This window comes from Camelus dromedarius, chromosome 11, assembly GCF_036321535.1.
Source record: "Camelus dromedarius isolate mCamDro1 chromosome 11, mCamDro1.pat, whole genome shotgun sequence".
Taxonomy (NCBI): domain Eukaryota; kingdom Metazoa; phylum Chordata; class Mammalia; order Artiodactyla; family Camelidae; genus Camelus; species Camelus dromedarius.
This window is the reverse complement of record NC_087446.1, coordinates 9,178,932-9,206,462: the sequence shown is the minus strand read 5'-3', so window position 1 is coordinate 9,206,462 and position 27,531 is coordinate 9,178,932. Positions and strand designations below refer to the sequence as shown.

Below are 27,531 nucleotides of genomic sequence, written 5' to 3'. Positions count from 1 at the left end.
CTCACCTCCTTCAAGTCTACGCAAATGTTTTCTTCTCCATGAGGCCTTCCCAGACTATTTTATTTGAAGTGCAATCCCTTCTCCCTCCTTCCCAGCCCCCCAGGTCTCTCCTTCCCAGGTCCCCTTTTCTGCTGTGTTCTCTCCATAGCATTTTTCATCTGCCAACATCCTGTATATTTTACTTATTTATTGTCTGTATTCCTCATGAGAATATCAGAGCAGAGATTTCTTTTTATTCACTGAATCCCCAGTGCCTAGAAGAATGCCTGGCACATGGTAGGAGCTCAATAAAGATTTGTTAATTAAACAGAAAAAAGTACCAGATGGCTGGTGAATTGAACTGGGCCTGCTGTGGCCCAACCCTGCATTAGCACTGTAGAGGGAGAGCAAAGGAAAATCAATCCTCTGGACTCACTCTCCTATGAGCCAGCCCCGTGCCAGGCCTCTTCACTGCCCATCTTCTCAGAACAGCATCATCAAGGGATGATCTCAGGCTTTGTGTCACACAGACCAGGGGTCAGATCCTGATTTGGCCACTCAAAAGCTGTGTGACTCGGGGCAAGTTACTTCACATCTCTGAACTTTACTTTCATTTGTAAAATAGGGACAAAAAGAAGACTTGGTGAAGATGAAAGGATTGGTGGGCTTCTCCACCCCATGGAAAGGACATCTAACAAGGGACCAGGCAATCACAGCTGAGACACTGGGCTCCTGCATCTTCCCCTAGACTCCTATGTCCATAGACAGAGCACTGGGCCAGACACACAGCAAGCAATAGGGGAGGTTCATTTACTGAAATGAGCATGACCGAGTCTCCACACCCAGGAAGCCCACAGAGACCCATAATGCTGCCACAAAGCAGAGTATGGCATGGCCCAGAATTCCTAAGGACTGGGAGACTCAGGCAGGCTTCGTGGAAATGGTGCCTGACCCAGACTTCAAAGGACACTGAGATTTAGGCAGCCTCCACCCCTGGACTTGGCCTTCCCAGCCTTATTTCCTACAGTCCCCAGGCAGCCAAACTCAACCCATTTTCTGCCTCTGAGACTTTGTTCTTGAGGTTCCCTCCACTTAGTAAACCCACTCCCCCAAAAACCTCCCAGAGGCCTGCCCGAGTTCATCATTGTGACTGAGGACAGTTGTAGGAAGACCAAGAACAATATATAGGCATGTAAGTCCAATAAGCGCTTCTTGAAGAAAGGAATCCAACACCTCAAGTTCATGCGGCACCTCCTCCAGTAAGCCCACCTGGATTTCTTTCATTGGTAGTGACCATCCTCTCTGGTGGAGCAGTCTCAGGGCCCTGACAGTATACTGAGGGTTTGCTCTTAGTCTCCTGGATTCAGCAGCAGGGCCCCTTAAGCCTAAGACCACACCCTGCCGGCCCAGCATCTCCACTCCAGGGGCACTCCTCTGATGCTCAGACATAGGCAGGGCTGAGCACAGGGGTGGCCCATCTGTGGGGCCCCACTCCGGTCATTTAGGGGCAGGTAAGGTGATGCCAGCACAGATGGCAGGCAGCTCTGGGATGAGTCAGGGGTGAAATCTGACCCTCCCCTCGGGCAAGCAGAGACCTGAAAGGTGGTATCAACCTCAGCTGCGGGTGGCGACAAGTGGGTGAATGGAAAGGGGGGACCCCAGGCCAGGGATGCAAGCAAGCAAAAGGCCACCAGCTTCTATGACAAACTATTTAATGTTCCATAATGTGCGGCTTCTGAGTGAAAAAAAGGCCCGTTATAATTTCACGAGCTGTACATTCTGGTAACTGAGCGGCTGGCCCCTCCCCACCCAACCCTCCGAGAGGCAGGGCAGGGCAGGGGCGCCATGAGAACATGGTCCTGGGTGTGCTCACCAGGAACACACATGTGTTAGTGCCAAGTGTCATGGGAGTGGGGGCATGACATTTACACAGGGGAGAACCACAGATACACGTGACTGTAAGACACGAGGGTTACAGGTGACAGTGGACCGGGGGAAGCCACAACGCCCCTGTGGAGGTACACACAGGAAATGTGAGCTGGACGGGCGGGTCACGAGAGATGGGCTCGGGGCCCCTGTGAGCAGAAGAGGCCCCGAAGCCGGGAGACCTCGTGCCGGAGGGAGGGACAGACACGAGCTGCCCCAAAAGAACCCAGGTGTGCAAACCAGTGCACAGGAGTGAGAACGCAGATGCTCTGAGGTGAGCAACGAGGGAGAGGACACAGGTGTGCGTGAGACCCACGAGAACGGGTCCATGGAGACACGAGGCCACGGGAAGGCCCAGAGCAGCAAGTAGAGGGGTGGGCGGAAGCTCTGCCCCAGGGGCTCCTGCGGGTGAGAGAGCCCAGAGCCCAGAAGCAAAAATCCCAGGATCTGGGAAGGCTCAGGATGGGGAGGACCCGGCTCCACCGCAGACACCAGGGTCCCTGCTGGTGGCTTCTGAAGTGCGTGAGGAAGGCACAGGCATCAGAAGGGGCCCCTCAGGCCTCGCTGCTGCTGCTGCTGCAGCCTCTGGCGCTGCCGCGCTCCACCCACACGAGGCGGGCCTGCTCCTGCAGGATGCGGCCACGCACCACCTTGGCCAGCTCCTCTGAGTGGCCCCACTCGTGGGCCAGCACCTGCACCCACGAGCAGGGTAGCCCCCAGAGCACCTGCTCCGAGCCTCGGCACTGCCGCAGCAGCTCGGAGTCCCGCCAGCCCGGCCGGCCCAGCAGACCCCTGCGGAGAGAGGAGAGTAGGCGGTGGTCAGGGTGGTCAGGGTGGGGGATAAAGATGGACCATGAGATGGAGAGAAGGGGACAGACTAAGATGTGGAGAGCCTGAGAAAGAGGATGGACAAAGAGAGATAAAAAGAGAACGGGAGGCAAACAAAGAGATGGAGAAGAGGAAGAGACAGAGACAGAGACAAAGAGACAGAGGCATCGGAAAGGGAGGAAGAGGGGTCCTCCCCATCCTCCCAGCCCGTCTCACCTGACCTCCCGGACATTCTTCTCAGTCACCTCCACGTGGATGATGATGGGGTAGATCTCGTTCTGGACCAGCTCCCGCACACCCCGCGCACCCAGCTCCAACAAGCAGTGCTTCTTCTCGGGGGTGGGTCAAGGCTACATTTTACTCCCAGACCAGAGACCCCACTAACCCCCCACCCCCTGACTGGGCCCGAAAGCACAGCCCCCTACAGGTCCTGTGTCCTCACCCAGAGGGACCTTGGCAACAAGGAAAGAACTGGAAGGGTAGGCCCAAGACCAAGGGACATAAGTCACTACCCACCACTGGACCTCAGCCTCCCCATCCGTAGAATGGAGCTGACCCCACCCCCAGCAGCCCGGGCCAGCTCCAGGGAAGCGGCAAGTCTGACCACAAGGACGAACAGGTGAAATGTATCAGCCTCTAGGGCGACCCACATGAGGCTGGCTGCCCCAGCCCACTCACTTCACAGGTGACGAAAAAGGCCCAAAGAAGGGAAGGGAAGGGACTTGCCCAGGGTCACTCTGCAGGTGAGCGGCACAGGCCTGCACTCAGACTCTACTCTCGGGCCCAGAGGACCGCCCCCACTCACTGCCACCCTGCCCCAAGCACCTACCTTCCCGACAGACTCCTGGATGGCACGGATCCTGCTGCCCAGCCCCGGAGGGGCAGGCCAGGCTTTGGGGGCTCCAGGCGCTGAGGATGTGCACTGCTCCTCCCCAGAGAGGCTTTCTGAAGAGCCAGGAGAGGCAAGAATGAAGGGCCAGTAGGCCTGGCTGCCCCGAGGGTGCTGCCTCCCCTGTCCGGCACGCAGGCTCACCCGCTGGGCACACTTGGAAGTCCAGACGGGAGCTGGGCAGGTCTAGGAGGTTGCGGATGAGCCGGGGCGCCAGGCACTCAGGCAGAAGCACCACGGGCCGCAAGGCAGACACCAGCAGGGGCCGCACCAGGCTGTAGGGTTTGAGGCTCTGCTCGGGCTCTGGGTGGCGGAGCGGGTGCGGAAAAGATGAGAGTGGGGGCAGGGCCCCAGCTCATCTTCCCTGGGGCGGCCTTCCTCTCGATACTCAAAACCCCAATGCCTCTCCTAAAGTCACCCCACCCACTTCCCTTCCTAAGTCCCACTGCTGCTTCTCCCACAGCCACAGCAGAGCTGCCCCTCCCTCTCTGGGACCCGTGCTGTGGGCTCCTCCCGGATCCTCTGCCTCACCCTTGCCCCCTACAGGCCATTCTCCTCTCAACAGCTGGAGAGAGGCTTTAAAGCTGAAGTCAGATCCTGTTAACTCCCCTGCTTTCAAAGCACCAGTGACTTCCCACAACTCTCAGGAAGAAGGCCACATCCTCCATGTGGGTGACCCAGCCCTGCCAGAGCCTGGAGAGGCAGCGAGCCACGTGCCCCATCATAACAGCCTCCATTCCTGCCTCACAGCTCAACGGCTCTAACCATGGGCTTTTGCATGCCCAGGGGTGACACAGCCCCACCTTTGCACCTCTTGGCCCAGTTAACTCTCCTTTCAGAGCCCAAGTCACATTTTCCCAGGTCCCCAGATGGGCAGGGTCTCCAGCCTGTGCTCCCATCAGGCCACAATGCGTGACAGAGTTAGTGCTCAGTACTCACTTGCTGTACTGTGTCCTCCAAACACACTACACTTAGCCATGCCTCTGAGCCTTTGCACAAGCTATGCCTTCTGCCTGGCACAAATGCCTCTTCATTCTTGAAGGCCCCCGTTCAAACCATCTCCCTTCCAGGAAGTCTTTCCTAACCACCCTCTCCTCCTTGCCCTTCAGAACTGCTATTCCCTTATCTGGGCTCCCCTAGTCCCTTTTCCCTGATCTGGCCAGGCCTCACCCTCCTGCCTCCAGGAACTCCATCCAGGGTTGTCATGGCACCTGCCATCACACACAGGCTAGAAGCACAGCTCCGCGTGCTTTGCCAGACGAGGACAGGCCCATGCTCGTGCGGGCCCCAAACTCACACAGACCCACAGTCACACTTGGACACATGTGCCTCCCCCAGCAAGCTCCCTCAACCCTGGCATCTCCCACCAGGCCCTGGCATGGGCCCTGCCCCCCACCAGAACCCTCCAACAGGCCCTTCAGGACCAGAGGGACCACCAAGGCCAAAAGACCTCCAGATGTGCACACTCCTGGACACTGGGCAGCGCAGGACATGCCTTCACACCTCTGCACCCACCTGAGCAGGGCTCCAGCAGCAGCTGCTCCGGGGAGTCCCCAGCAGGACTCCCCACGTGCTTGGGCTTCACCAGCCGCAGCTGGTCCAAGGCTCGCTTCTTCAGCTGGGGTGGGGGTAGGGAAAGAGGGGCACCTGAGAGCTCAGCTCCACCCCACCCTCCCGGAGAGGGGTTCCCCTCGCTGCCAGTGCTGTCCAGGCTCACAGGTCAGCACAGGAGCCCCCACCCACCAGGCTTCCCCCCGTCTCCACCGGGCCCAGCACAGCCCCTGAGGCAAGGAGGGTGACCATTTCTAAGGGCCCAGGGAAGCAAGCCTGCCAGAGCCAGTTAGAGCCAGAGGAGCCTTAGATCTCCCCCCACTTTACAGATGGGGAAACCGAGGACCAGAAATCACACAAGGATACACACTTTGGAGTCTCTTCCAATGAATTAGCAACGTGACCTCGGGTAGGAAGACTACGGAAACCAGTAACGACAGCCCTGATGATACCAACAGCTGACAGGTATCGAAAGCCTACAATGAGACAAACACTGCCCAGACCCCACGTGTGCATGGATTCACTGAAGCCCTCCACTGCCCACAAGGCAGGCAGCATAATCCCCTCAATTTACAGATGGGGAAACAGAGCCTCAAGGGAGGGTCAGGTGGTTGTCCAAGGTCACAGGGCTGAGAAGGAGCAGAGCTGGGATTCAAATCCAGGCGGCCTGGCTCCAGAACCCAGGCTCCCCACCTTCTCTCTAGCACCATGGTCTCTTGAGATATTTGACCTCTCTCAGCCTGCCTCTGCCCCAGGGGACAGTGGGGACCACCACCCAGCCCAGTCCTGGTCCAGGGATTAGAGAAGGGGGTGTGGTCATTGTTCTGTTAAGTGCTCACCACATGCCACGCATGCTCCTGGGCAACAGGCACCCTGCCTCACTTCCTCCTCTCAACTATCTGAACAGGGAGCCCTGCCGCTCCCTTTGCTGGGCACATCGTAGAGGCTCAACCAGTCCAAGTGGAGGAGCAACCAAGGAGATCACCAAGAGGTGAGCAACCAAGTCTGGGTGGGGCCTCCTCCCCCAACTGCCAGAGAGTGCAGCCTGATCTCTCCCTTTTGGGCCCCACCCTTGGAACCCCCCTCCCAGGCCCTCACCCTGCCCTCCCAGCCTTGCTTACATTACTGCGGGGCCCCCGGTGTCGGCTGGAGGGCAGGCATTTCTCCTGAACTTCTAGGAGCTGCTGGGCTCTGTGGGGGTTGGGGGATCATGCATTTGTAGGGAGAAAGGGAGCCCCTCACCTCCTCTCCTCCAGGCCCCCATCCTATCCCAGAGGATAGCAAAGGAATGCGCGAGGAAGGAGAAAGAGTCCCCCATCCCAGTCTCAGCTCCCAGGGCTCTTGGCTGTGTCACCTCTGATAATTGGGCACAGTGCCTCGGTCCAGGTCCCGCAGCGTGAGGGGGTCAACCCGTGTGCAGAACCACTCCTGCCGCCGCTTGTACGCAGGGTCCACCAGCCGCAGGATCTCTTGGGCCTTCACACACAGGGCGTGGGGGTCGGCCCGCTCAGGCAGGGTGAGGTTGGCTCGAATGTAGAAGGGCTCAGCACCTGGCCTCTTCACCCAGGCATCTAGGGCCTCATGGAAGGACTGGCAGGCTGGGCATGGACAGGGCAGGGGGTAGCAGGGAGGATAAGAGGAGGAGGAAGTCAGGGATCAACCTCGGAGAGGCCACAGACATGGCCCTCTCGAGGCCTAAGCGGCCAGGACCCCATCTCCCCCATCTTAAATGAGAGTCCAAGGCCCATAGAGGGCAGGGACTGGCCCAAAACCACCAACCCCTCTAGGGACAGACCCAGGACCCGAACCCAGGTCTCCGGACTCCTTTCCAGTGCTCCTTTCACTGTAAGTTGCATACTGAAGACAGGACAGAGGAAGGGCACAAGAACAGACGACCAGCCAGGAGGCAGCAGTGCAGAAGGGAAGGGCCAGGAGTCAGGAGGTGGAGTGTCCTCCCTCAGGCCTCAGTTGTCCCACTCACACCATGGGCAGGATGAGCCCTCTCTTGCGCCCTCAGTTCTGACCATCCAGGACTCCTGAGTTCCCAGTACCTTCCCCCAGGCCAGACTTACCCTTGAAGTCCATCAGGAAGGGGAGTGTGGATGCCTGGTTCCAGGGCAAGGTTCTCTGCTGGGCCTCCCCTTCCAGGCCTGCCCCCTCCAAGCCAGCAGCCTCTGCCCTTGGCTGGGAGAAAACACAGGCAGGGAGGGAAGTGAGTTTCCCAGGGCTTCCCAGGACAGCCCTGAGGCTGGAGAACACCGGGCATGGGGGTGGCTATGTCTCAAAATTCAGATGCCCCCACCTCACAGTGCATGTGCCCAGTAGAATCAGTGCTCACAGCAACAGGACTCTTGCCCCAAGCCTGGTTCAGTCTGGTCTTCCCCACGTGTAAGGGTGGGGAGATGTCCAGGTGCAGTCAGTCTGCCCCACCTCCCAGCCCCCGCCCAATCAGATTTCACTTAATGCTGGCTGAGGCGGGGCAACCAGCAGCTGGTCACTGAGCCCGCCTCTGCTTTGGCCAATCCCCCAAAACTGCGCAGTGACCTAGCTCCACCAATCAGAGGACATCCCGCCTCAGCTATCGCACTGACTCCGCCCACAGCTTAGAGGGGCGGGGCCTCACCTCTCTTGGCTCCACCTTCGCAGACCCTGGCCCAGAGAGCACCCTCCGCACCACGGCCCCAGGCCAGTTATCCCCAGGGAACGACAAGCCATCTGAGCCCTTGTCCTGGGACTCGGGCCCCCCTGGGGGACTCCAGCCTGACACTCGGATGGCCAGAGACCTGAGAAGAGAGAAAGAAGATGGGAATTCGAGTTTAGTCAGGTATTTTGATTCAGTTCAACATTCTTGGAAAACCACAGTGATTCCCCCAAGGATGCCATGACTCCCACCATCGGGCCACTGCACCTGCTGCAATGCCCTTCCCCCTCATTCTCCGCCTGGCAAATTATGCTCATCCTTCAAAGCTCAGGTCAAAAGAGGCCGCTCCCTCCAAGACCCCTGCACACAATGAGGCGGAGGCTTCCTGCCGGAGTGCCGTAGTTTTGTATTTTTCCTTTTGTTCCCTCCCTAAGAAAGAACACCCTGAGAACCAGCCTGCTATCATGTTCAACTCCAGATCCCTAGCCCCAAACACTGTGTCTGGCACATAGCAGATGACTTAAAAGCTTGTTATGCTCACAGCCCAGGGAGGGAGGTCGCCCTTAGAACATAACACAGATCAGAGATGGTTACAGCCAGCAGTGGGAGCACAAAGGGGAACGGCTTCCCAGAGGAAGCAGCAGCTGGGCTGCATCACAGTGAAGAACAGAAGCACTCTGGGAACCGACAAGGGAGAACATGGTTCCAGGCTGAAGGGCTGGTATGGGCAAAGGAGTGGAGGACAGGATACAGGATGGAAGAATTTAATAACAACAATAATAACAGGAGAAGCAAACATTTACTGGGTGCCTCCCATGTGCCAGACACCATGCTAAGCTCCTTGCCCTAATTAACTCATTTAACATCCAGGGAAATAGCTCCAAGGCACACTGGAGCCAGCCTGTGGAGGGCATGGAATGAACTCTGGCCTCCCTCTCATGGGCAGTGGGAACCGGGACAGTTAACACAAAGAGTCACCAAGATCCCCATCATGGCAGGACTCTGCCTGTCCCTGGATGAGAACTGGTGGCACCCTGTGGCCAGATTCAGAGAAAACTGACCAGAAGTCTCCCCATAAACCCTCTGCTATGGCTCTGAGGAAGGGAGAGGCCAGGGTCAGTGGGTGTTCCCCAGCTGGAGGGGAGGCCCAGGCAGAGCTGGGGCGTTCACTCACCTCCCCACCCACCCACCCTGGCAGCTGCAGCCACACTGCCACACTGCCTCCTGCTGCCAGCCGGGAGTGGGCAAGGCTGCAAGGACCTTAAGCCAATCAGCACCCATGCAGAGCGGGGAAACCCCAGCCTTGGGGAGTCCGTCTAGCTCCTGCCCCCTCAGTCAATACAGAGAGCCAGGCCCAAAGGGCTGTGGCTAGACATGGATGTTGGAAGCACCAGCGCCGCCTTGGCAGGCTTCTTCAGTCCTGGGACTGTCCTGGCCGCACTGATGTGGCAAGAAAGGCCTGGGGAGAGAGAAGAGGCCTGAGGCCAGGGCTGGCTATGCTGCCCAATGGCCGTACAGCTGAAGCAACACAGTCCAGCTCCAGCCCCAGTGTTAACCATATGAAGACCTGGGCAAGTGAGGTGGCCACTTGATTCTACCATCACATGCATAAAGCAAGGGCACGCATCTCCCACCGTGGCTGTGAGGGTCAGGCAAATGTAGAGATAATGCAGGTAGAGGTGGAAACCAGAGGGCTCCAGGACCTTCCAGCTGCAGGCCTGCCCCGAAATGGGTTGTGCAATTCACTGGGTCATAATCAACACTGTTTTTTAATGAGATGGGTTAGAAAATAGAAGCCTGCCTCCCTTCAAGTAAATCCAACTATCTTCCTGTGCCCCTTTTGTTTCAGGCACATGTACTGGGTTTCTCTCAGTGTGGGCTGTGGTCAGAAGAGTTTGAGAAAGACATGGAGGGCGCCAGCAGGAACTCTGGGGCCAGGCAGCCTGGCAGCCTACCTCTTGGCCTCAGCCATCCTATCTGCATCTAACTACCTTGTTGTACAATTCAGTTAGTTAAAACATAGGAGGTTGTTAGAACAGTGCCCAAGAAAACTAAGTGCTCAATAAAAATTAGACATTCATTGTCAACAGGTGTGATTCAAGACAAGTCACCTCCCTGTGGCCCTGTTTCCCCACCCATTTCAAACCCACAGACAACTGACCATCACAGCTTCCCTAGTCGAGGGCCCGGTGAGCAGCCTGCACCCAGGCCCTCCAGGCCTCACCTGCTAGCCCCCAGCCCCTGCCTCGGCACACCCCTCCCTTCCCTGCAATTCCAGCATCAGGGCAAGTCCTCGGCTACCCCAAGGTTTTCATGCTCCGAGACCCAGCTCAGCCATCCCTTCCTTCAAGACGCCCTGCCCACCTTCCTGAAGGACCAAGTGACTTCTCTGGGCCTCCACGGCCCCAGGCTACCACCTGGGGGCTCACTGCGGGGAGGGTCCAGATCAGGTCCCTCAGCCCCAGGCCTCAGCAGACAAGTGGGTGGGAGAAGAGAGAAGAACGCGAGTGGGGGTCTACCTACACCAACCTCTCAGGACTCCTGGGTCTCCGGCAACATAATCTGATTGACCCCAACCCTGCCTGTGGGAAGGACAGGAGAAAACTCCTAACCCCTTCCCCCAGTGTCAGGTCACAGGGGACCTGGGGGCACAGGGGAACGGGGCCAAGTCCTTCACTCTGCCAGCCTGAGCAGTGATGGCCCAAGTGGCCTGGATGAGTGTTGTCCCACCCTAGAGCACTATGGGAAGATCCCTAGTCAGGTCAGGGACCCATGAAGCTGAGACTTAAGCATGTCACACAGATTACCTCACTGAACCATCCTGACAACCCTAAGGGGGCCATCTGTTATTAAAGAAGAGGGAAGCTGAGGCCCGGGGAATTTATACCTTGATGAGTTACACAGCTGGTGGGTGGTGAGTCAGGCAATGACCTACTCGAACCCTCCCTGTGCAAGGTCGGCCGGTGCCGGAGACCCTGTGTCTGTGTGACAAGTGTGGGCAAGGGCAGCCCTGCCAAGGTGACAGCACCCCCATACTCTCCTAATGCCCTCCCCACTCAGCAACTCACTTTCACTCTTTCCCACCGGCCTGTCCAACCGCCGGCCTGCCCCAGCGTTGCACATGCCCCCCGCCCCAGCTCGCCCCAAGGCCCTGGGAGCCAAGACGGGCAGAGGAGAGCGGAGGGCTGAAAACGCCCAGTACACAGTGAGCGCTCAACCCGAGCATGAAGTCAACGCAGGTTCCACAGAACGAAAGGACAAAGGAATCCCCCGCTCCACCACCAAGAGGCCTTGGGTAAAATTCCTGACTCTCTGAGCCTCATTTTCTTCATCTGTATAATGGGGCTCGCAGGGCTACTCTGAGGATTAAGCCACAACAGCAATAATCATAATAGCTAAGAGCTAACTTATCACTGCCTGAGAGCCAGGCGCTGTTCTAAGCACTCTGATAGGAATACCCCAACCCCTACAATGACCTCAGGGGACAGGCACTACTGTGACCCCATTTTACAGAGCAGGAAACTGAGGCACTGGGAAATTTGCCCAAGGCCCCGTGGTCACAAGTGACAGAGCTGGGATTTCAGCTGGCTCCCAAATCTGTTCTTCCCCACTATGCTCCGAGCTGGAACCCTGCCCCCACTTCAGGATACATGCAAACAGCAACCCCCAGCCAGTTAGGGCTAAAACATCCTTGACCTCCCATCTGTCCACCCCTTTCTTCTCAGACCACCACCCCTGCCCCTACCCAAGTCTGTGTTCTCCCCCATCTTCCCCCTCCCAGGAACTGTGTGGGCAGCAGAGGTGGCCCCATGTGATCATGGGGCCCAGGTGGGGGTTGGACCAGAAACTCCAGCTCCCTCTGCTGCATCCCGGCGCCCCCTGGACAGCAGCCAGGACCCCTGCTGCAGGCCAGAGCGGAGGCAGGGAGGAAGGGCCGAGGCAGGCAGGAAGGGAGGCGCCTCCGCCCCTTCCCCTAGAAGCACGTCCTGCACAGTGAGAAACAATGTCACACTGGGCCCTGTGCCGGAGGGTGAGGGTGGGGGCAGGGACCTGGCCAGGGGCCTGGCCAAGCTGCTTCCAGGAGGCAGGAGGCCCCGGTTCTGCTCTGCTCTGATTTCTTGTCCTCTCTATCCAGCATCCCTGCATTACAGCTCTGACAATCAGTGCTTCCTATGTCCGCTCCAAAACCCAGATCTGATCAGCTCACTCTGGACCTTGACCCTGGCACCTCCCAGCTGTGTGACCTCCAGCAAATCGCTTAACCTCTCTGAGTCTCAGTTTCCTCTTCCATAAAACAGGGGTAATCATAATAACACCTACCTCCCAGAACAGAGGGAATGCTGTAAGGCAGCCAGCAGCCCGCCTTGCATTTAGCAATAGCTAAGCCAGCCCAGGTTTCCCAGCTCGGACAAGCCAAAATCCACACTTCCCCAGCCTGACTCACAAAGCCTGCCCTGGCCTCGACTTTCGCCTTTTCCCCTCCCCCGCCCTCACCCCCTGCTCCAGTCACCACCATACTCCAGGCCCTGGACGGCCTCCTTTTCCACGTCACCCAGCTGTCTGAGTTCAAAGGCCACATTCTCAGATCGGCCTCTTCTATTGCCCACCCTCCTGAGATCACTGACGGGCTTGACCAGGGAGGCCACTCATCCACCAGAACAGAGCACACTGCCTGCAGCTCGCTCTGAGCCGATGTGGTTCATGACTCCGGTCGTGGGCCTGAGGCCAGCCCAGCTGCAGGGGCTCCCAGGGCGGCCCCACCCGACCCTCAGCACGAAGTTTGCTGGGAGGTTCACTCCTGCTGGGAGCTCCAAGCCAGGAGGACAGGCGAGCAGAATGTCGGTACAAGTAACAGCTACCATTTACCGAGCATCCACCATACGCCTGGCGAAGCGGGGTGCTTTTCTGCGACAAGTCTTAAACCTCCAAACACCATCTGCAGAAGAGATAACTGTGCCCCTTTAGCCGATGAGGAAACTGAGGCCCAGAGAGGTGAAGTGACCAGCCCAAGTCTCCCAGATGATAAGCGGTGGTTTTGAATCCAGTCTCTGCTTCTGTCTAAAGACCTTAATAGTCTGGCAGCTGCATAAGGCAAAGATTTCGCTGCTGCTCCCTCCCACCTTGCCCCTGCTCCACCCACCGCAGGCGGCTGGGATACCTGTTGAGGAGATCCAGGCCACAGCCTCTGGCCAGAAGGCCGTCCGGCTTTCCCAGAGGCCACACGCTGTCAGAGGATGAGGATGATGAGAGGCCGGGAGACCAGGGCTTAAGGGTCACGCTCCCTGGGGAGGAAAAGTGAGGTTCAGGGGTGCCAGACTGAGCAATGGGAGAGGGCCGGGGTCCATGAGAAAGGGTTGAGCCCCTCGAGCCCAGGGATGGCCCAGGGCCCAGAGGCCTGGGACTTCGCAGGTTTGATGCTCCAGGAACACATTGGACCCACTAGCCTGGGCTGGCCAGGGTGACCCTTGAGTTTCCTGGAAAAAGGTGGAGGGTGGACTGGAACTGAGGAGGCCCATACAGGACAGCCAGGACAGGGAGAGAGGACCAGGGTGGGCTCAGGGTGAGAGGTGTGAACCAACTTCCCCAGGAGGGCAGAATCCCCCTGCCTGACCAGGGGACAGCAAAGCCTCAGGGAGGGGATGCAGGCCAAGGGCAGAGCAGGCGGCACAGGGCTCAGGTGGGCCCCCAGATGCACCCTCCCCGTGGAGTCCCCTGGCCTTTACCTGTGATGTCCGACATGCTGCTGAAGGACCTGGGCGGACAGAGGACGGGAGGGGCCGGCGTGAGGCACAGTGGGTGCTCAGCCCCAACCCCTGCTCCCGCCCCTGGGCCACCAATAGGCCAGCAACACTCAAGCACATGCAAGCTAGACCCAAGGCGGGGGTCTCAGGCACAGGGTGCTCATGCCATCCAATCCCCTTAAGGGCAAGAAGCTAACATCCTGAACTCTGCCCTGTGTCCTTCCACCTAGAAGGCCTGGCCTGTCCTCTAATGCCACTCCCTCTCAGAAGCCTGCCCTGACCTCTCACACCTCATCTCAGCCCCACTTTCCATTTCTGTCATTCATGGCTCTGGGGTCTGCCTCCCACACTACACCATCACCTCCTCATCACACACCCATCATGGCGGGGTCAGTCATCTGACAGGGGGACATACACCAGGAGGCAGGACATCCCCTGCCCTCGGTCTTGCGCCAGCAAGCACAGTTCGGTTTTTCCAGCTCCCATTTACTGCCACTGCCTGAACCTGAGGCCTGACTGTCTTGCCTGAGGTCCCCAACCCCTTGGAACTGCCTCCGTGTCTCCTAGTCTTGAACCACCCAGGCTTCCCTGTGGATTTAGGATCTTTGAGACTTAACCTCCAATGACTCTCATGCCAGGGTGCTCAGCAGGGACTGAGCCCATTCTGTGCTTTGACCTTGTCTTAATCCCTGACCTCAGTTACACCTATGACTCCTGGGACCTGGGTTTCCAGAGCTCCAGCCATTCAAGGGCAGTAAAGGGAGGTGACAGCCTGGACCTGACCCTGGCATCAGGGATTCTAGGAGATGGCTGTTTCGGGTAACAGCAGCACCCCCTCCCTGGGCCACTGCTGCCCTCTTCCCAGCCTGTTTACCTCTTAGGGGGTGCAGGGTCCTCCTCACGCTGCCGGCGGAGGATGGAACCAGCGCTGGGGGGGAAGGGCAGGATGGAGAGGCGGTTGATCTCCTTCTCGCTGTCGGTGGCCTCTTCCTGCAACGCCATGGCAGGGCCTGGTCACCCCCAGGTACCTGCCTAAAACTGAACATATCTAGTTTGTGTCCATTTCACAGATGAGAACTAGGGCCCAGAGCAGAGGAGTGGGCTCTGTGGGGTTACGGTGTGTGAGTGGCTCCCCTGGTCTCCGGGTGCCCAGGTTCAGCTCTGAGCTCTCTGCATGAGCTTAAATAAGGCACTTGGCCTTCGTGGGCATCGATTTCCTCTCATGTGAAACAGAACTGTTAGCAAACTGGAAAGCACTCTACATGTCAGTAATTACACGACGGCCATCAGTACCCCCCGATATCCGGGCTAGGACAGCTGTCTTACCGAGGTGTGGGGCTCAGAACCCCCCATGACAGCCGCCTCCCCTGCTGCTTCCGGGCCTCCGAGTGGGGAGGGGAACTCGCTCAGGCTCCAGGTACTGCTGAGGTTGGAGCACAGGGAATGGGAAGATGCACAGGCCTGGGAGAGGAAGAGGGTGGGGAGAGGTCAGCAGCGCTGGGCCAGGGCCAGCCACTGCCATTTTCTAAATGCCTGCCACGTGCCAGGACCAGGGACACGGTTGGGAATGAGGGAGCTGGATCCCTGCCCTCATGGAGCTCACTGCCGAGCAGAGGAGACAAACTATAAACAAGCAGACAGATGAAGGAAATAAACCCCAGCTGCCAAGAGACTCAGGAAGGAAGGTACCCAGGGTGGGAAAGGCACTCAAAAGCCCCACCCAGCCTGGGGCATCAGAGTGCCTTCCAGAGAAAGTGTGGTTAGAACTGAGAGCTTAAGGATAAATAGGTGTTAAGTAGATAAAGTTGGAAAGGATGGTCTAGGCAGACAGAACAGTATGTGCAAAGACAGAACAGTATGTGCAAAGGCCCTGAGGCAGGACTGTGACACATTCCAGGAATTGAAAGGCTGAGACCCAGGGAACCAGGCTGGGTGTGGAAGCTGGGGTAAAGGGCCCCTCTGCAGGGCCTCTAGGGCATGGAAAGGGGCTTTGCCTTTCACCTAAAACCCACTGAGGATTTTTAACAGTCAGATATCACAGATTCATGCTCCCTTTGTTCTATTTCTTCAGGCATTAAACTCCTGGCTAATTGACAAGCAGTTTAAGCAAACCCAAGATGGGAAAAGACAGAGTTCCTGGCAGAGGTCTGAGAGCCAGTGTCTGGTTTATAAGTGGTCTGAGAGCCCAGCTCCATTTGCTGGCTGGCTAAGTGATCTTGGGCAAGCCTCTGACTCTCTCTGGGCCCTGTGGGAACTGGACTAGCTAATCTCTGAGGGACTTGTATGGCCCATGATTTGCATTCTAAGATGCTCACAGGCCCTCGGGCAGCCAGGCTTCTCCAAGTGTATACTAAGACAGACTTCAAACTGTTCTCTGTGCCCTAGGTGCAACCCCAGAAACTCAGAGACCAACATGCTCCTGGCCTGTCCCCTGATGCACCAACCCTGGCCAAGAGTTCCCGCTCGTACTCATGACCCCGCTCACCTTGAGGTAGGGGCCGCCCTGGACCCGCTGCAGCTGCACCTCCAGCAAGGCCTTGGCCCCCTCCAGGCTGGTGAGCGTGGTCAGCAGCTCATCCCGCTCAGCCTCCAGGCCCCGCACCTGCTTCCGGTACTGGTCCTTCTCGATGAGGCTCTGTGAGTACTGCAGCTGGATCCGGTCTCGGCTCTGGATGGCCTGGCGAGAACGGGCAGGGAGGTGTTGGGCCAGCAGCCGAAGGAGCCAGGCTGGCTCAGCTGTCCTGGCCTCCGACCTCTCAGATGGGGGTGGTGGCAACAGGCACAGCAGCTAACATTTATTACAGAATTCCCGTGGGCCAGGCCCCATGCTAAATATCAGCTCATTTAATCTTCAGACAAACTCTCCAAGTTAAGAGATTTTTCGTTATGCTCATTTTATACACAGGGAAACCAAACCAGCAGGGACAGAGCTGCAGAATCCAGGCTCTGAGCATTTCCCAAAAACAACTTAAGGGGGGAGGGTGATAGCTCAGTGGCAGGGCGCATGTTTAGCATGCACGAGGTCCTGGGTTCAATCCTCAGTACTAAAATGAAAAAAAAAAAAAACCATAAAACTTCCCTGTGAGATCTACGGTGTGCAGGGCACTCTATTCCCAGCCTCTAGGGTCCAAACCCAGCCACTGCACCAAAAGCACTTTTCTGCACAATGAAGACCAGGGTCCCTGAGAGCTGGGCCCACGGCTGGGACCTGCCACTCACTGTCTGAGAGGGAGCTAGGGCTAGAGACCTACGGGCTAGGAGCAGGTGGGTAAATGCAGGTTCCTGGGCCTACCCAGACCACCTGAATCAGAATGTCTGGGGACGAAACTTCAAATCTGAATTTTCACCAGGCCCACCAGGGGATCCTAAGGCCCATTCTCATGCGTGGACTTCAACTCCTCTAGCGGGACTCAAATTTGGTCCAAGGACAAAACTTCCTGCCCGCCCCACTGCATTGGGAGCCTCAGACAAGGAGGCCTGGGGGCCCTCAGCCCACCCTGTAGCCTCAGGAGATGAGGGCCATGGTACCCAGGGCCTGGGAGCCAGAACTTTTGAGAATTTATTCATCAGCAAACATTTGTAAGCACCTCCCCATGTAGACCTTGCCCTGGTTGTGGGGAGAACAAGGGATTCAGATGGAAAGGCTGCCAGGACCAACTTTTGTAACTGTCCCAGGAGCCCAGGTGAGGCAGGGGTGTTCGGGGGGCAGGCTGGAGCATCTCGAGTGCTCAGGTCCCATGTCTGATTCTCCTGGCCTACCTGCCCCATCTTAAATGAATGAGTGCACTGTTTACCTCTGTCTACAATTCTGGTCCCACCTGCCCCTCCTCATCTTCCCCAGGATGAGAACTAGCGGCCAGAGAAGGGCTGTGCAGACTGCAGGACGGCCTCACCTGGTCCCGCTCCTTCTCGATCTCCTCCAACTGGGCCAGGACGGTGGCCATGCGGTGCTTGTACAGGTCACAGTCTTTCTGCAGCGTCCGGTGCTTCAGCCGCAGGTCCTCCATCTCCTGCAGGTACTGTGGGCAGGGCAGGGCGGAGCAGGGTGGGACACACCCAGGGTCAGGTCCCAGGACTGGGGACCAGGGGAAGCTACCCAGCAGGTGCCCAGCAGGTGCCCAGCAGATCCAGAGAGAGAGGCCTGAGCCCCAGTAATGAGTGCCCACCTTCCCAGCTGGGCGGCTGGGACGACTGACTTCACCTCACTGGGCCTCAGCTGCCTAATCTTAAAACAGGGCTAACGACCCCAGCCCAGCCCGCCTCAGCCTCCCCATCTAAACTCTGGTCTGCCTCCTTACTCTGCTCTGCTTCTTCCACAGCCCTTATCACCTTGTTACATGAACGAACGGACTGAGGATTACGTGTATTGCGCCCTGTTTGTCTCCCCAGCTAGAATCTGCCCTCCACAGGAGCAGGTCCTCTGTTTTGTTCACTGATGTATCTCAATAAATATCTGAGGACAACTGAGTGCACAGTTCTTGGCACAGGAACTGGGCACACAGCAGATGCTGGGAGAAGGCTGGCTAAACTGGTGATGCCCACCACCCTCCCCTCCCCAGGAGCCTCCCCAGGCTGTTAGCGAGAAGGTGGTGGGGAGGGGAGCACGTGGACACCACCTTGTCCCGCAGCTCCTCGGCCCACTGCAGCTCCCCCTGCACAGCATGCAGCTTCTGGCACAGCTCCTGCCTGCTGTCCTGCGCCTCCCGCCAGTCATGCTCCAGGATGTCCAGCAGGATCCGCTCGGAGCCTGGGGCTCCAGGCCGGCTCGCCTCCTGGGGGTTCAGAGTTCAGGGCTGCCTCAGCCTCTGGCTCAGGGCCCACCTTGAGTGTGGGAGTAAGGAGGACACAAGGCCCTCGGCCCCACCCCCACTAGCTCTGCCATCTTGTCCCAGGACCTTGACCTCTCTGGACCTCGCTTCCCTTAAGTGAGTAGGTGTGGCCCCATCAGCCCTGCCCACCCTCCAGGGAGCATCTGAGGTACAAATGAGGTAAGTGGATGAGGGCGTGCTCAGACAAGCTGGGCCGGAAACTTATTCCTCAACAAGAACCAGGCCTGTTCTCTCTTGCTCTGGCCCCAAACCGTCGCCCAGGACAGCAGATGGGTGCCATTTCCAAGGCCTATTCCTCCGGCCCCAACAAGGGGTCTTCACAGGGGCTGAGCCTGGCCCAGGCAAGTAGACCATGAGCCCAAGGTCCAGCCCTCAGACCCATGCCCCAGCCAGGCACCCCCAATCCCATGAAGTACATTAGGGCCCCAGCTCCCTCTCCCACTTCCTGTGTGGAACAATGGCCAGGTGGCAGGCCCACATTGCCAATGACCTGGCACTGACCTGCCACAGGACACCGAGCAAGCCCCAGCGCCACCCAGACCTCAGGGGTCTCAACCTTTCCGGGGTCAGACTCCTCTACAAATCTAAGGAAAGCTGGGGCCTTCTCCCCAGAAAAATGCTCACACACAGTTTCACGGAGTTCAGAGGCCTCCTGGGGCCACCCACAGACCCCAGACTGAGTCCAGGGTGAACCCAGCACTGAGGGCCCTCCGTTCAGAGCTTAAGACAAGAGGCCAGCCAGGATTCCAACCAGATCTCAGATCCCAGGATCTAGAATCCTCTTTCTCCAGGCCTCAGCGGGAAGAGTGAGCAGCAGGAGGGTCTGATGTCCCGTGCCCCCCACCCCGCCCCATACCTGCTGCAGGCCCTCCTGTAGCTCCTGCAGCGACGCCACGAGCCGCTGGTTCTCGGCGCGCAGCTCGGAGACCAGGTCCGCGCTGTCGGGCTCCTTCTCCTTCTCCTCGGCCCCAGGGAGTGGCCCTCTGGCCCTTCGCAGCAGCGTGCACTCTTCCTCCAGCCGGCTCACTTTGAGCTTGAGCTGATCCACCTGGGGCCCAGGACAGGAGTCAGGCCAGAGAGGGACCACCAGCCAGGCCAAAAGTCAGAGGTCCCGCTCCCTCACTCCTGGGTGCCTTCCCAAATCCCAGAGGGGCCTGAGCTGGAGTCCTCCCCGGACATGTCTATGAAGAAGGGACAGACTGGAAAAATACAACGAGGAAGGAAGGGAGGCAGCAAGGCCAGCCACCCTTCCAGGAGAGTCTGCCTCAAGGACTTGTGGGTGCGTCACAATGCGTGCATCTGTACCGCAGTTCCGACGCTGGGCACAGGCAGCTGAGCACGGCACCAGTGTGACGGGGAAGGAGGGCTGCACCAAGAACAGGAGGACCCAGGGGCTGGGCCCCGCTCTGCCCCTGACTCAGTGTGGCCTTGAGCAGTCATGGCCCCCCTCTGTGCCTCCATTTCCTTATCTCCCCGGGGGGAGAAGGAGGAGGATGGTTTTGAGGGTCTCACCCAGCCCAAGAGCCAGGATGTCCCCCTCTCACCCAGCCCCCCCCCCACTCAACATACACTCAGGGAACAGATGTGAGTGTGACCTGCCCTTAAAGATCCTCCCACCAGAGCTTCCACTCGGGAAGACTGTGCTATAGGTTCATCCCCAACAAGAATTCCAAGTCCAGGGTCCAGGTTTCAATGGCACCACTCTACCCTCTGCCATCCTAAGCAAGTCACCTACCTCCTCTGGGCCTCAGTTTCCCCATCGGTAAAATGGGCCCATTCAATCCCCTGCTCCACCACCTGCCTCCCAAAGTCATTGCAAGAATCAAACAAGACAGCAGGTGGGCAGAGGCCTTTAAATTGTCAGAGGCTGGCTGTAAAGCTGCTGGGGGTGTGACAGTGGCCGTCTTTACAGCTTTAAATAAAATCCTACAACCCCAGGCTGTCACCAGCTCAGCGTGGGCAGCCAGAAGCTGGCCAGGGGTACTGAGTAGGCGGCTGGGTGGTAGCCGCCTGGCAGAGAGCAGACATGCATGGCCAGTTTGCTGGATTATGAATGCAATCGGCCAGAGTGATTTTCCAAATGCATGTAGGGTCTGAGGTGGCTAGACAGTGACAAGAGTGGCAGCAGGTGGCAAGCCACAAAATGAAGTCATTGCTGGAAAAGAGGCACAATGGCCTCTGGGGCTACACTCAGGCGTGCCAATGTCTGGTGCCCTGGGAGTGCCCTGGCCTCGCTTGGAAAGGCCTTGCAGCACCCCCGCCAGGGCCTGGCATGGCAACACACACACACACACACACACACACACACACACACACACACACGCAAGGGTCTGGAAGCTGGGTCAGGCAGTTCCATGAATTAACAGTGCGCTCCTCCTCCGCAAAGGACTCAGAAAGAAATTCATGACTCTCACATTCCTTTCCCCTCACAAAACACGCTTTGTGAACCGCCAGAGAAAGACAGCTAGCTACAAGGGCAAGCATGGTCACACCCTCTCCAGCAAACCGCAGCCACACACCATGGCCTCCCACCTGATCCGCGGCCAGCAGGCTCCCCGGATGAGCTCAGGGGACAGGGCACCCGGAGTCTTCACCGAACGCCAGGAAATACAGATGTATTTAATCCCAGTGTACAAACTCACTTAGCACAAAATTACAGCGTTCGTTCCCTTAAGTTTATGTTGCTTAGAAATAACAGCTCATTAAATTTGCACCTTATAAAACACAGTATTAAATCACAGCCACTACACACCTGTCCATGGGTAGGGGGTGAGGGGAGGGAACCCAAGCTGCCAAGAAAAGCAGGATCAGCTGCTCTGCTCATTTCCATCTGCAAAGCCTTTGTAAATTTTGTGGCAGAAAAGCTCCAATAAGTTAAGGCACATTTACAGTAGCTACGTCTAAAATCTTATCTATGAATTGAATTTCACCCTTTACCCTCTACCCACTAAACTGGGGGAAAGCAGTCATTATCATCCTACTGGTAAATTTCTGCACCTCTAGGTGGCCACACTATGTGCACCTGCAACTGATCCACAGACACACAGAGGAACCTCTTCTTCATCCCCCTACCCCATCCCAGGAGACCCCCAGGTGGTTGGACACACACACACACACAGGACATCCCCCCAGTCATATGCACACATCAGCCACTTCAGGGGCCTAACTCACAATCACACCCAACCCAAAGGTGAGACAAACCGTGCCGACCACAGCCCCTCCCAACACCCGGGAGCCGACAGCCATCATGCTGTCCTCTCCGAGCAGGCTCACCCTGCCTGCCACCCACCCCACTCCACCCCCAGCAGTGCCCAGAGCAAAGTCAGGAATTCTCAATCTTGGAACCCTGGGAAAGTGCTCCAACCAACCTCTCTGTGCCTCCGTTCCTTCATCATCAAATGGGGACAGTGCCCCCGCCAACCCCCCTCCCAACAGAGTTGCTGGAAAATTAAAGGAACTGATGGATGTCAAGCCTGGAGGACCATTCCTAGTTCACAGGAGATGATGTTTTGCTGTGATGTCATCTGCATCTGTGACTGCTTGCTTCGAGGAAGAGGAAACTGAGGCTCAAGTGGGCCTGGCAGCCTGGGCTCGTCAGTCTGTGTCCTCAAAGTCCCCAGTCAGGACTCGTTTCCCCAGACGTCAACCCCTCCGCACACAGAGTCGAGAGCTCCATCACACCAGTGCCCCTGCACTTACAGCCTCACATGTGCCACCCATCATCCACAAGCACCTGTCACCCCCTGCAACAGCCACCACTGAGGCTCATGGGGTCAGGGGTTTCACATCCCACAGTCAGCATCCCCCTGTAGAACCTCGCACAGTATTGCTGGGCACAGCCTACTGTGCGCCACTGGCAGTGATAAATCCTGCCCAGCACTAGCTAATTAAATCTTTGGGACAAGTCCCTTTGGCCATAAAATACCAGCTTTATCCCCATGCTAAGTCGCAACAAGAAACCAAGAAGGAGAGGCTCTGTTTCTCAGCCTGTAAGAGGCACAGCCTCACTCACTCATGGAGAAAACCGGGTGAGACTTCACCGGGACGGGAGTAAGCAGAACAGCAGCGTGGGGCAGAGGCCAGCGCTGGTGCCAGGAGACCTGGTTCAAATCCAGGTGTGCCATTTCCCACTTTGTGACCTTGAGTAGGTCTCTTTACATCTAAGCCTGTGTCTGTATGTCAATATGAGAACCTGGTGCCTGGTGCCTTGGTGAGATTGCCTGACACGATGCACATAACCAGCATGGCACAGAGTGGCACTTAATAATAATAATATTCACTACAGCGGCTAAGATGATACAAGTTTTGAGCACTGTGTACCAGCACCAACTGCCCCCGCACATGCGGACACTCTGGGCCAGGCCACTGACTGTGGAGCTGTCCTGTGCGCTTAGGGTTTTTAGCAGCATCCCTGGCCTCTACCCACTAGATGCCAACAGCACATTCCTGGTTGTAACCACCAAAAATATCTTCAGGCATGGCCAATTGTTTCTGGGGAGCACAATCACCCCCAGTTGAGAACCACAGTCATAACTCAATGAAATCAGTGCTATCAACATCCCCATGTTACAGATGAGAACACTGAGGCACAGGGCAGAAAAGGGATTTGCCCACGATCCAATAGCAGGCAGCTGGTGGCTCTGGGACACCAGCTGGCTACCACATTACCATCCTTTTTTGAAAAGCTGCCTCTTCCCCACTGTCCCCGCCCATCTCCCCAGGGCCTACCGCCAGCTGCAAGTCCCGGCTGCGCAGCACGGCCGAGTTCTTCTCCTCACTGAGCTGTGCCAGGCGCATGGCAATCATGTAGTTCTCGTCCTTAAGCCGCAACAGCTCCAGGCTCCCCGCCTCCCAGTCCTCCCGCAGCCGCTGGCAGCGCTCTTGTGTCTGTTGCTGCTCCCGCAGCCGCTGCTCCAGCCCTGCCCGCTCCTCCTCTAGCATCCGGCCCCGGGCCTGCAGCTGCTGCTCCCGCTGCAGCTGGCTCTTACGGGCTTCCCGCAGCCGCCGCACCTCTGTCATCAGGAACTGGGTCAGGCCCTCGGGCCCCTCCTCATCTGCCAGGGACAGGGGAGAGAAAAGTCAAATCAGGCAAATAAAATCCAGGAGGATAGCAGACTGCACAGAAAAATGCAAACCAGAAAAACACTAGCAGGAAATATTGGAGTCTAGTTTTATAATTTGGGGTAGAGAAGGCATTCCTAAACAAGGCGCAAAATCCAAGAGCTATAGGAGATTTCTGCATGATGACAGATGCAACAAAGTTAAAAGACAAGCAACAGAGTGGGAGAAAATATAACAAATATAACTAAGGACTCAGAGCTACAATATATAAAGAGCTCCTACAAATCAATAAGCAAACAACCAAATAAAAATGTGGGCAAAAATTATCAACAGGCAAATCCTAAAACAAAAATAGCTGGTAAACATGGGAAAATATGTTCCAACTCACTAGCAATAATAACAATAATAATTGTACCACTAACATTTGACTTTACTCTTTGGGTTAGATACACGTTAATTTATTTAATCTTCACAATAACACTTAAGGTAGGTACTATTTATTGTTCCCATTTTAAAGACAGAAAAACTGAGGCACAGAAATGTCATTCACCCAGGGTTTACTAACTAGTAAGCTGTGAATATCTCTCAACAAAGTACAAACTTAAAACAACAACATATTATCTTAGACATATCTGACTGCGAGAATGTTTTTAAATGATTCCCAGGATGGATGAGGGTCCTGCAAAATGGGCACTCAAACACTGCTGGAGGGATGTATGTTTAGTTAACATTTAAAATAAGCATTCTCAGAGAAAAGAAATTGCTAATGTGCTAAATTAACCTTTGGAGATAAATTAGCAGCATGACTAATTTAGCCATTGCTGTCAGTCACCTTCAGACAAGGGGATGGGAAAATAAATTAATTAACTAATTAAACAAAATAAAATACACATTCTCTTTAAGAAGTCTGACTTCTTGGAACCTCTCCTCCTGAGACACACATTTCCACAAAGACACACCTAGAAGGATGTTCCCAGCATTGTTTGTAATGTTGCAAACTATAAACAACCTAGACATCCATCAATAGGGAACGGGTTAAATTACTTACGGCACGTTACTAATGAAGCCTATGCAGTCATTTAAAACAAGCGTAATAGATGTAGACAAATCACAAAAGCAGTTGTTCTGAGAAAACGCAAAATACGGAGCAAGATATGTAAGATGATCGTGTGTGTGTGTGTGTAAATGCAGAGAAGGGGGATTTGCCAAACTGTTACCAGACAGACCAGAGCTGAAGGAAGAAGTAAACATCTTTCCTATGTATTCTAAAGTCTCCTGGAGTACTTGAATTTTTTACAGAAGAAACTGTAAACTGGTGCACACCTGACACACACGTCAGAGAACAATTTTAGGGGGAAAGAGCCACATTAAGAGTGTGGGCTCTGAACTCAGACTAACTGCCTTAGAATCGCAGCCCTACACTCAGCCTGCTAGGAGGCCTTGGGCAAATAGCTTCAGTTTGCTCTGTGCCTCAGTTTCCCCATCTGTTCAGCAAGGATAATGGGAGTGCCTCCCTCACATGGACAGAGAAAGGAACCTCTGCACTGGTGTCCGAGGCACTGGCACCCACTGCGGACCCACTCACCAAGGATCATGGAGCAGCGCTGGGCAGGTTCTTGGCCCGTGAGGAGCGTGAAGTGCTCAGGGTAGTAGAACTCCAGGGCTTCCAGGAAGGCCTCATAGCCCCTCTTGCCACGGCAGCGCAAGATATCCATCAGTCGCCCTGGGGAGAGGCAAAGGGTGCCCAAGGGTCAAGGTGAGGGCTTCCCCCAGTGCCTAGCCATTCTCTTCCCCTCCCCTCCAACACTCCAGGGCCCACGTTCCCCAGATTTTTAAATCAGTGACACACACAGGAGCCTGTCTCAACACATCATGGAGGAGAACCCGTCTGCCACAGCCAGGAGAGCCAGGACCCACCCCCCCATGGCACCCGTGTTTCAACAGCTCCCCAAGCCCCTGCCATCCCTCTGACAGCCCCTGCCTCCTCCCGACACACACACACAGATACAGGGCCAGCAAGTGCAGCCTGCCTTTTCAATGGCAAGGAGAAGCCCCCTCCACCTCTAAACACAAAGTAAAATATTTCTCTCCTTGGCCAATGCCTGAAATTCCACTAGACCCTCATCCCTCTGCCAGCTCTGGTTCGAAGGCACAACTTATGGGAGAAGGCACCCTCAATAATACTGAGATGGGTCTTGAGCACTTGAGGAAAAATAACTCTTAAGGAGTGAGTGGCACACAGAAGGCAGGGGGCAGAAAGAATTGAAAAGATGAAAGGATACAGGAAAGATGCCAAGTCCACCAGCTGTGACCAGGAGGTCCCAAGCCTATCCTGCCCTGGTAACCATAGACAACTCCCTGCTCTAAGGTGGGCCCAGGAAGTGGGAGAAAAACCCAAGATAGACAAAACCCAAACGCGGTGTGGGCACGGCGGACACGCTGGGTCGTAATGGTGGTTCAGGAGAACATAGAATGGTAGGCACAACAACTACCCCACTCTACGGATGTGGAGACCGAGGCCCCGGGAACCAGAGCTTTTGGCCTCGCGCTCCAGGACTCTGTGCGCGACGCTCAAGCACACGGCTGGCCCCGAAGAAGGCCCCAGGGAAGGCCCTGGGGCACCGCCCGCTCAGGCCGGACCCCGCGCGCCCCCCACGGCTCACCGGTGCGGTTGGCACGGCACGGGAAGCGGTAGGTGCTCAGCACCTCTTCCTCGTCCTGCTCGTCGATGACCCGGCATTGGCGCAGATACGGCGTGAGCTTGGCCGGGTTGAGGGCGCGCGTCAGCCGGTGCCGGACGCTCTCGATCCGCTCCCACAGCGCGTCCTCCTCCGCCTCGGACCCCGAGCCGGCCCCAGCCTCCTCCTCGGCCTCCCCCGCCTCAGCCCCGCCCGGCATGGCAGCGTCCTCTGGATCTGCGGGCCAGCGGCGCACAGGGGTCAGCAAGGGCGCCGGGGACCGGGTGCGCGGGCTGATCCCAGCTCGGGGCGTCGCCCGCAGGACGGGCCGCCCGTCGCCGCCGGAGCCACCCGGCCCCACGCGCACCCGGTCCGCCCGGGGTTGGGGGTGCCCAGCCCCCGCGCCCGGGGAACTCACCCCGCACGCCACAGCCGCCTGGGACTCCGGGGTCGGCGCTCGGGCGGCGGCTCCGCCGGCGCGGGGGGGCGGGGTCCGCGACGCCCCCGGCCCCGCCCCCTGCCCCGCGGCCGCCGGGGCTGCCCGGACCGCCCCACATCGCCGCCCAGGTCCCTGCCGAGTGTCCGGCCGGCCAGCCACCCGCACGTCCGCCCGCAAGCCCGGCTCCCCGCCGTCCGGCCGCCGCGCGCCTCCCCCCGCCCCACGCTTCCTGTTTCCCGCCGGCTCTCCTGGCCCTGGCTCGGCGGGGTCCCGGCGGCCCGCCCACACCTGCCCGGCCTCGGGGCGGGGCGGAGCCCGACGGGACACGCTCGCTCACACCCTCCCGCTCGCCGCCACACACCCTCTCCCGCGCTCGCGGGGCACGCGGCCTCGGCTCCCCTGGCCCACTACGCGCCCGGGGCCCCGCCGGCCCACCGCTCGCACCTGGCGCCGACCTTGGCACGCAGCCTGCACGGCGGCCACACGTCACATCAGCACGTGGCACACCCGGTCACACCAGCACACAGCATTGTATCACACACAGGGTCACCCTACAGCGCGCACACGTCACACTGTCGCACAGGTCACGCCAGCGCACAGTGTACTCTGAACTCAAAGGTCCCACACAACCTGGACGTCACACCAACCTTGTGCATACGCCACACACCACACACCCTGTCACAGTCCTATCCGCTCCGTTTCTCAGGAAATGACCGTGCAGTGTGCGGCAGGGCTCCCACGCTTCCAAGAACTCTCACAGGTCTCTCCTTCAGAATTCTCCCAGGTGCAGAGCACTTCCATGGCTCGGCTTAGCTGTGGGCCTACTGGGACACTCGGTGACAGCACTGTCCAGGAACACTGAATCCTGTTCCCAGCCAGGCCTCTGACCTTCTCCTGACCTGGCCCCAGTGTCCCCAGACAGACTGCCAGCTCTGGCACCTTCACTCAAGCTAAAGGGCAGCCCCTGGG

At 57.3% G+C, this 27,531-nt stretch overlaps 1 protein-coding gene across 2 annotated transcripts; it reads right to left on the bottom strand.

Annotated features, from left to right (window-relative positions):
* Positions 1–291: 291 nt before the first annotated feature.
* On the bottom strand, positions 292–26,560 carry CARD10 (caspase recruitment domain family member 10). 2 transcript variants are annotated; one of them, XM_064491465.1, is made up of 21 exons: positions 26,542–26,560; positions 26,109–26,360; positions 25,031–25,168; positions 23,113–23,438; positions 19,241–19,432; positions 18,172–18,327; positions 17,449–17,574; positions 16,041–16,232; positions 14,882–15,016; positions 14,430–14,545; positions 13,538–13,566; positions 12,973–13,096; positions 7,797–7,956; positions 7,246–7,357; positions 6,528–6,771; positions 6,295–6,364; positions 5,138–5,240; positions 3,767–3,925; positions 3,563–3,678; positions 2,950–3,065; positions 292–2,697 (listed from the first exon to the last, which is right to left on the bottom strand). In XM_064491465.1, exons 2-21 carry the CDS (start codon positions 26,341–26,343, stop codon positions 2,460–2,462), a joined length of 3,087 nt encoding a protein of 1,028 aa, XP_064347535.1. In that variant the 5' UTR covers positions 26,344–26,360; positions 26,542–26,560; the 3' UTR covers positions 292–2,459. The 2 variants fall into 2 exon arrangements, with proteins under 2 accessions (XP_064347535.1, XP_064347536.1); XM_064491466.1 differs by having other exon boundaries at positions 301–2,697; positions 2,950–3,062.
* Between the last annotated feature and the right edge of the window lie 971 nt (positions 26,561–27,531).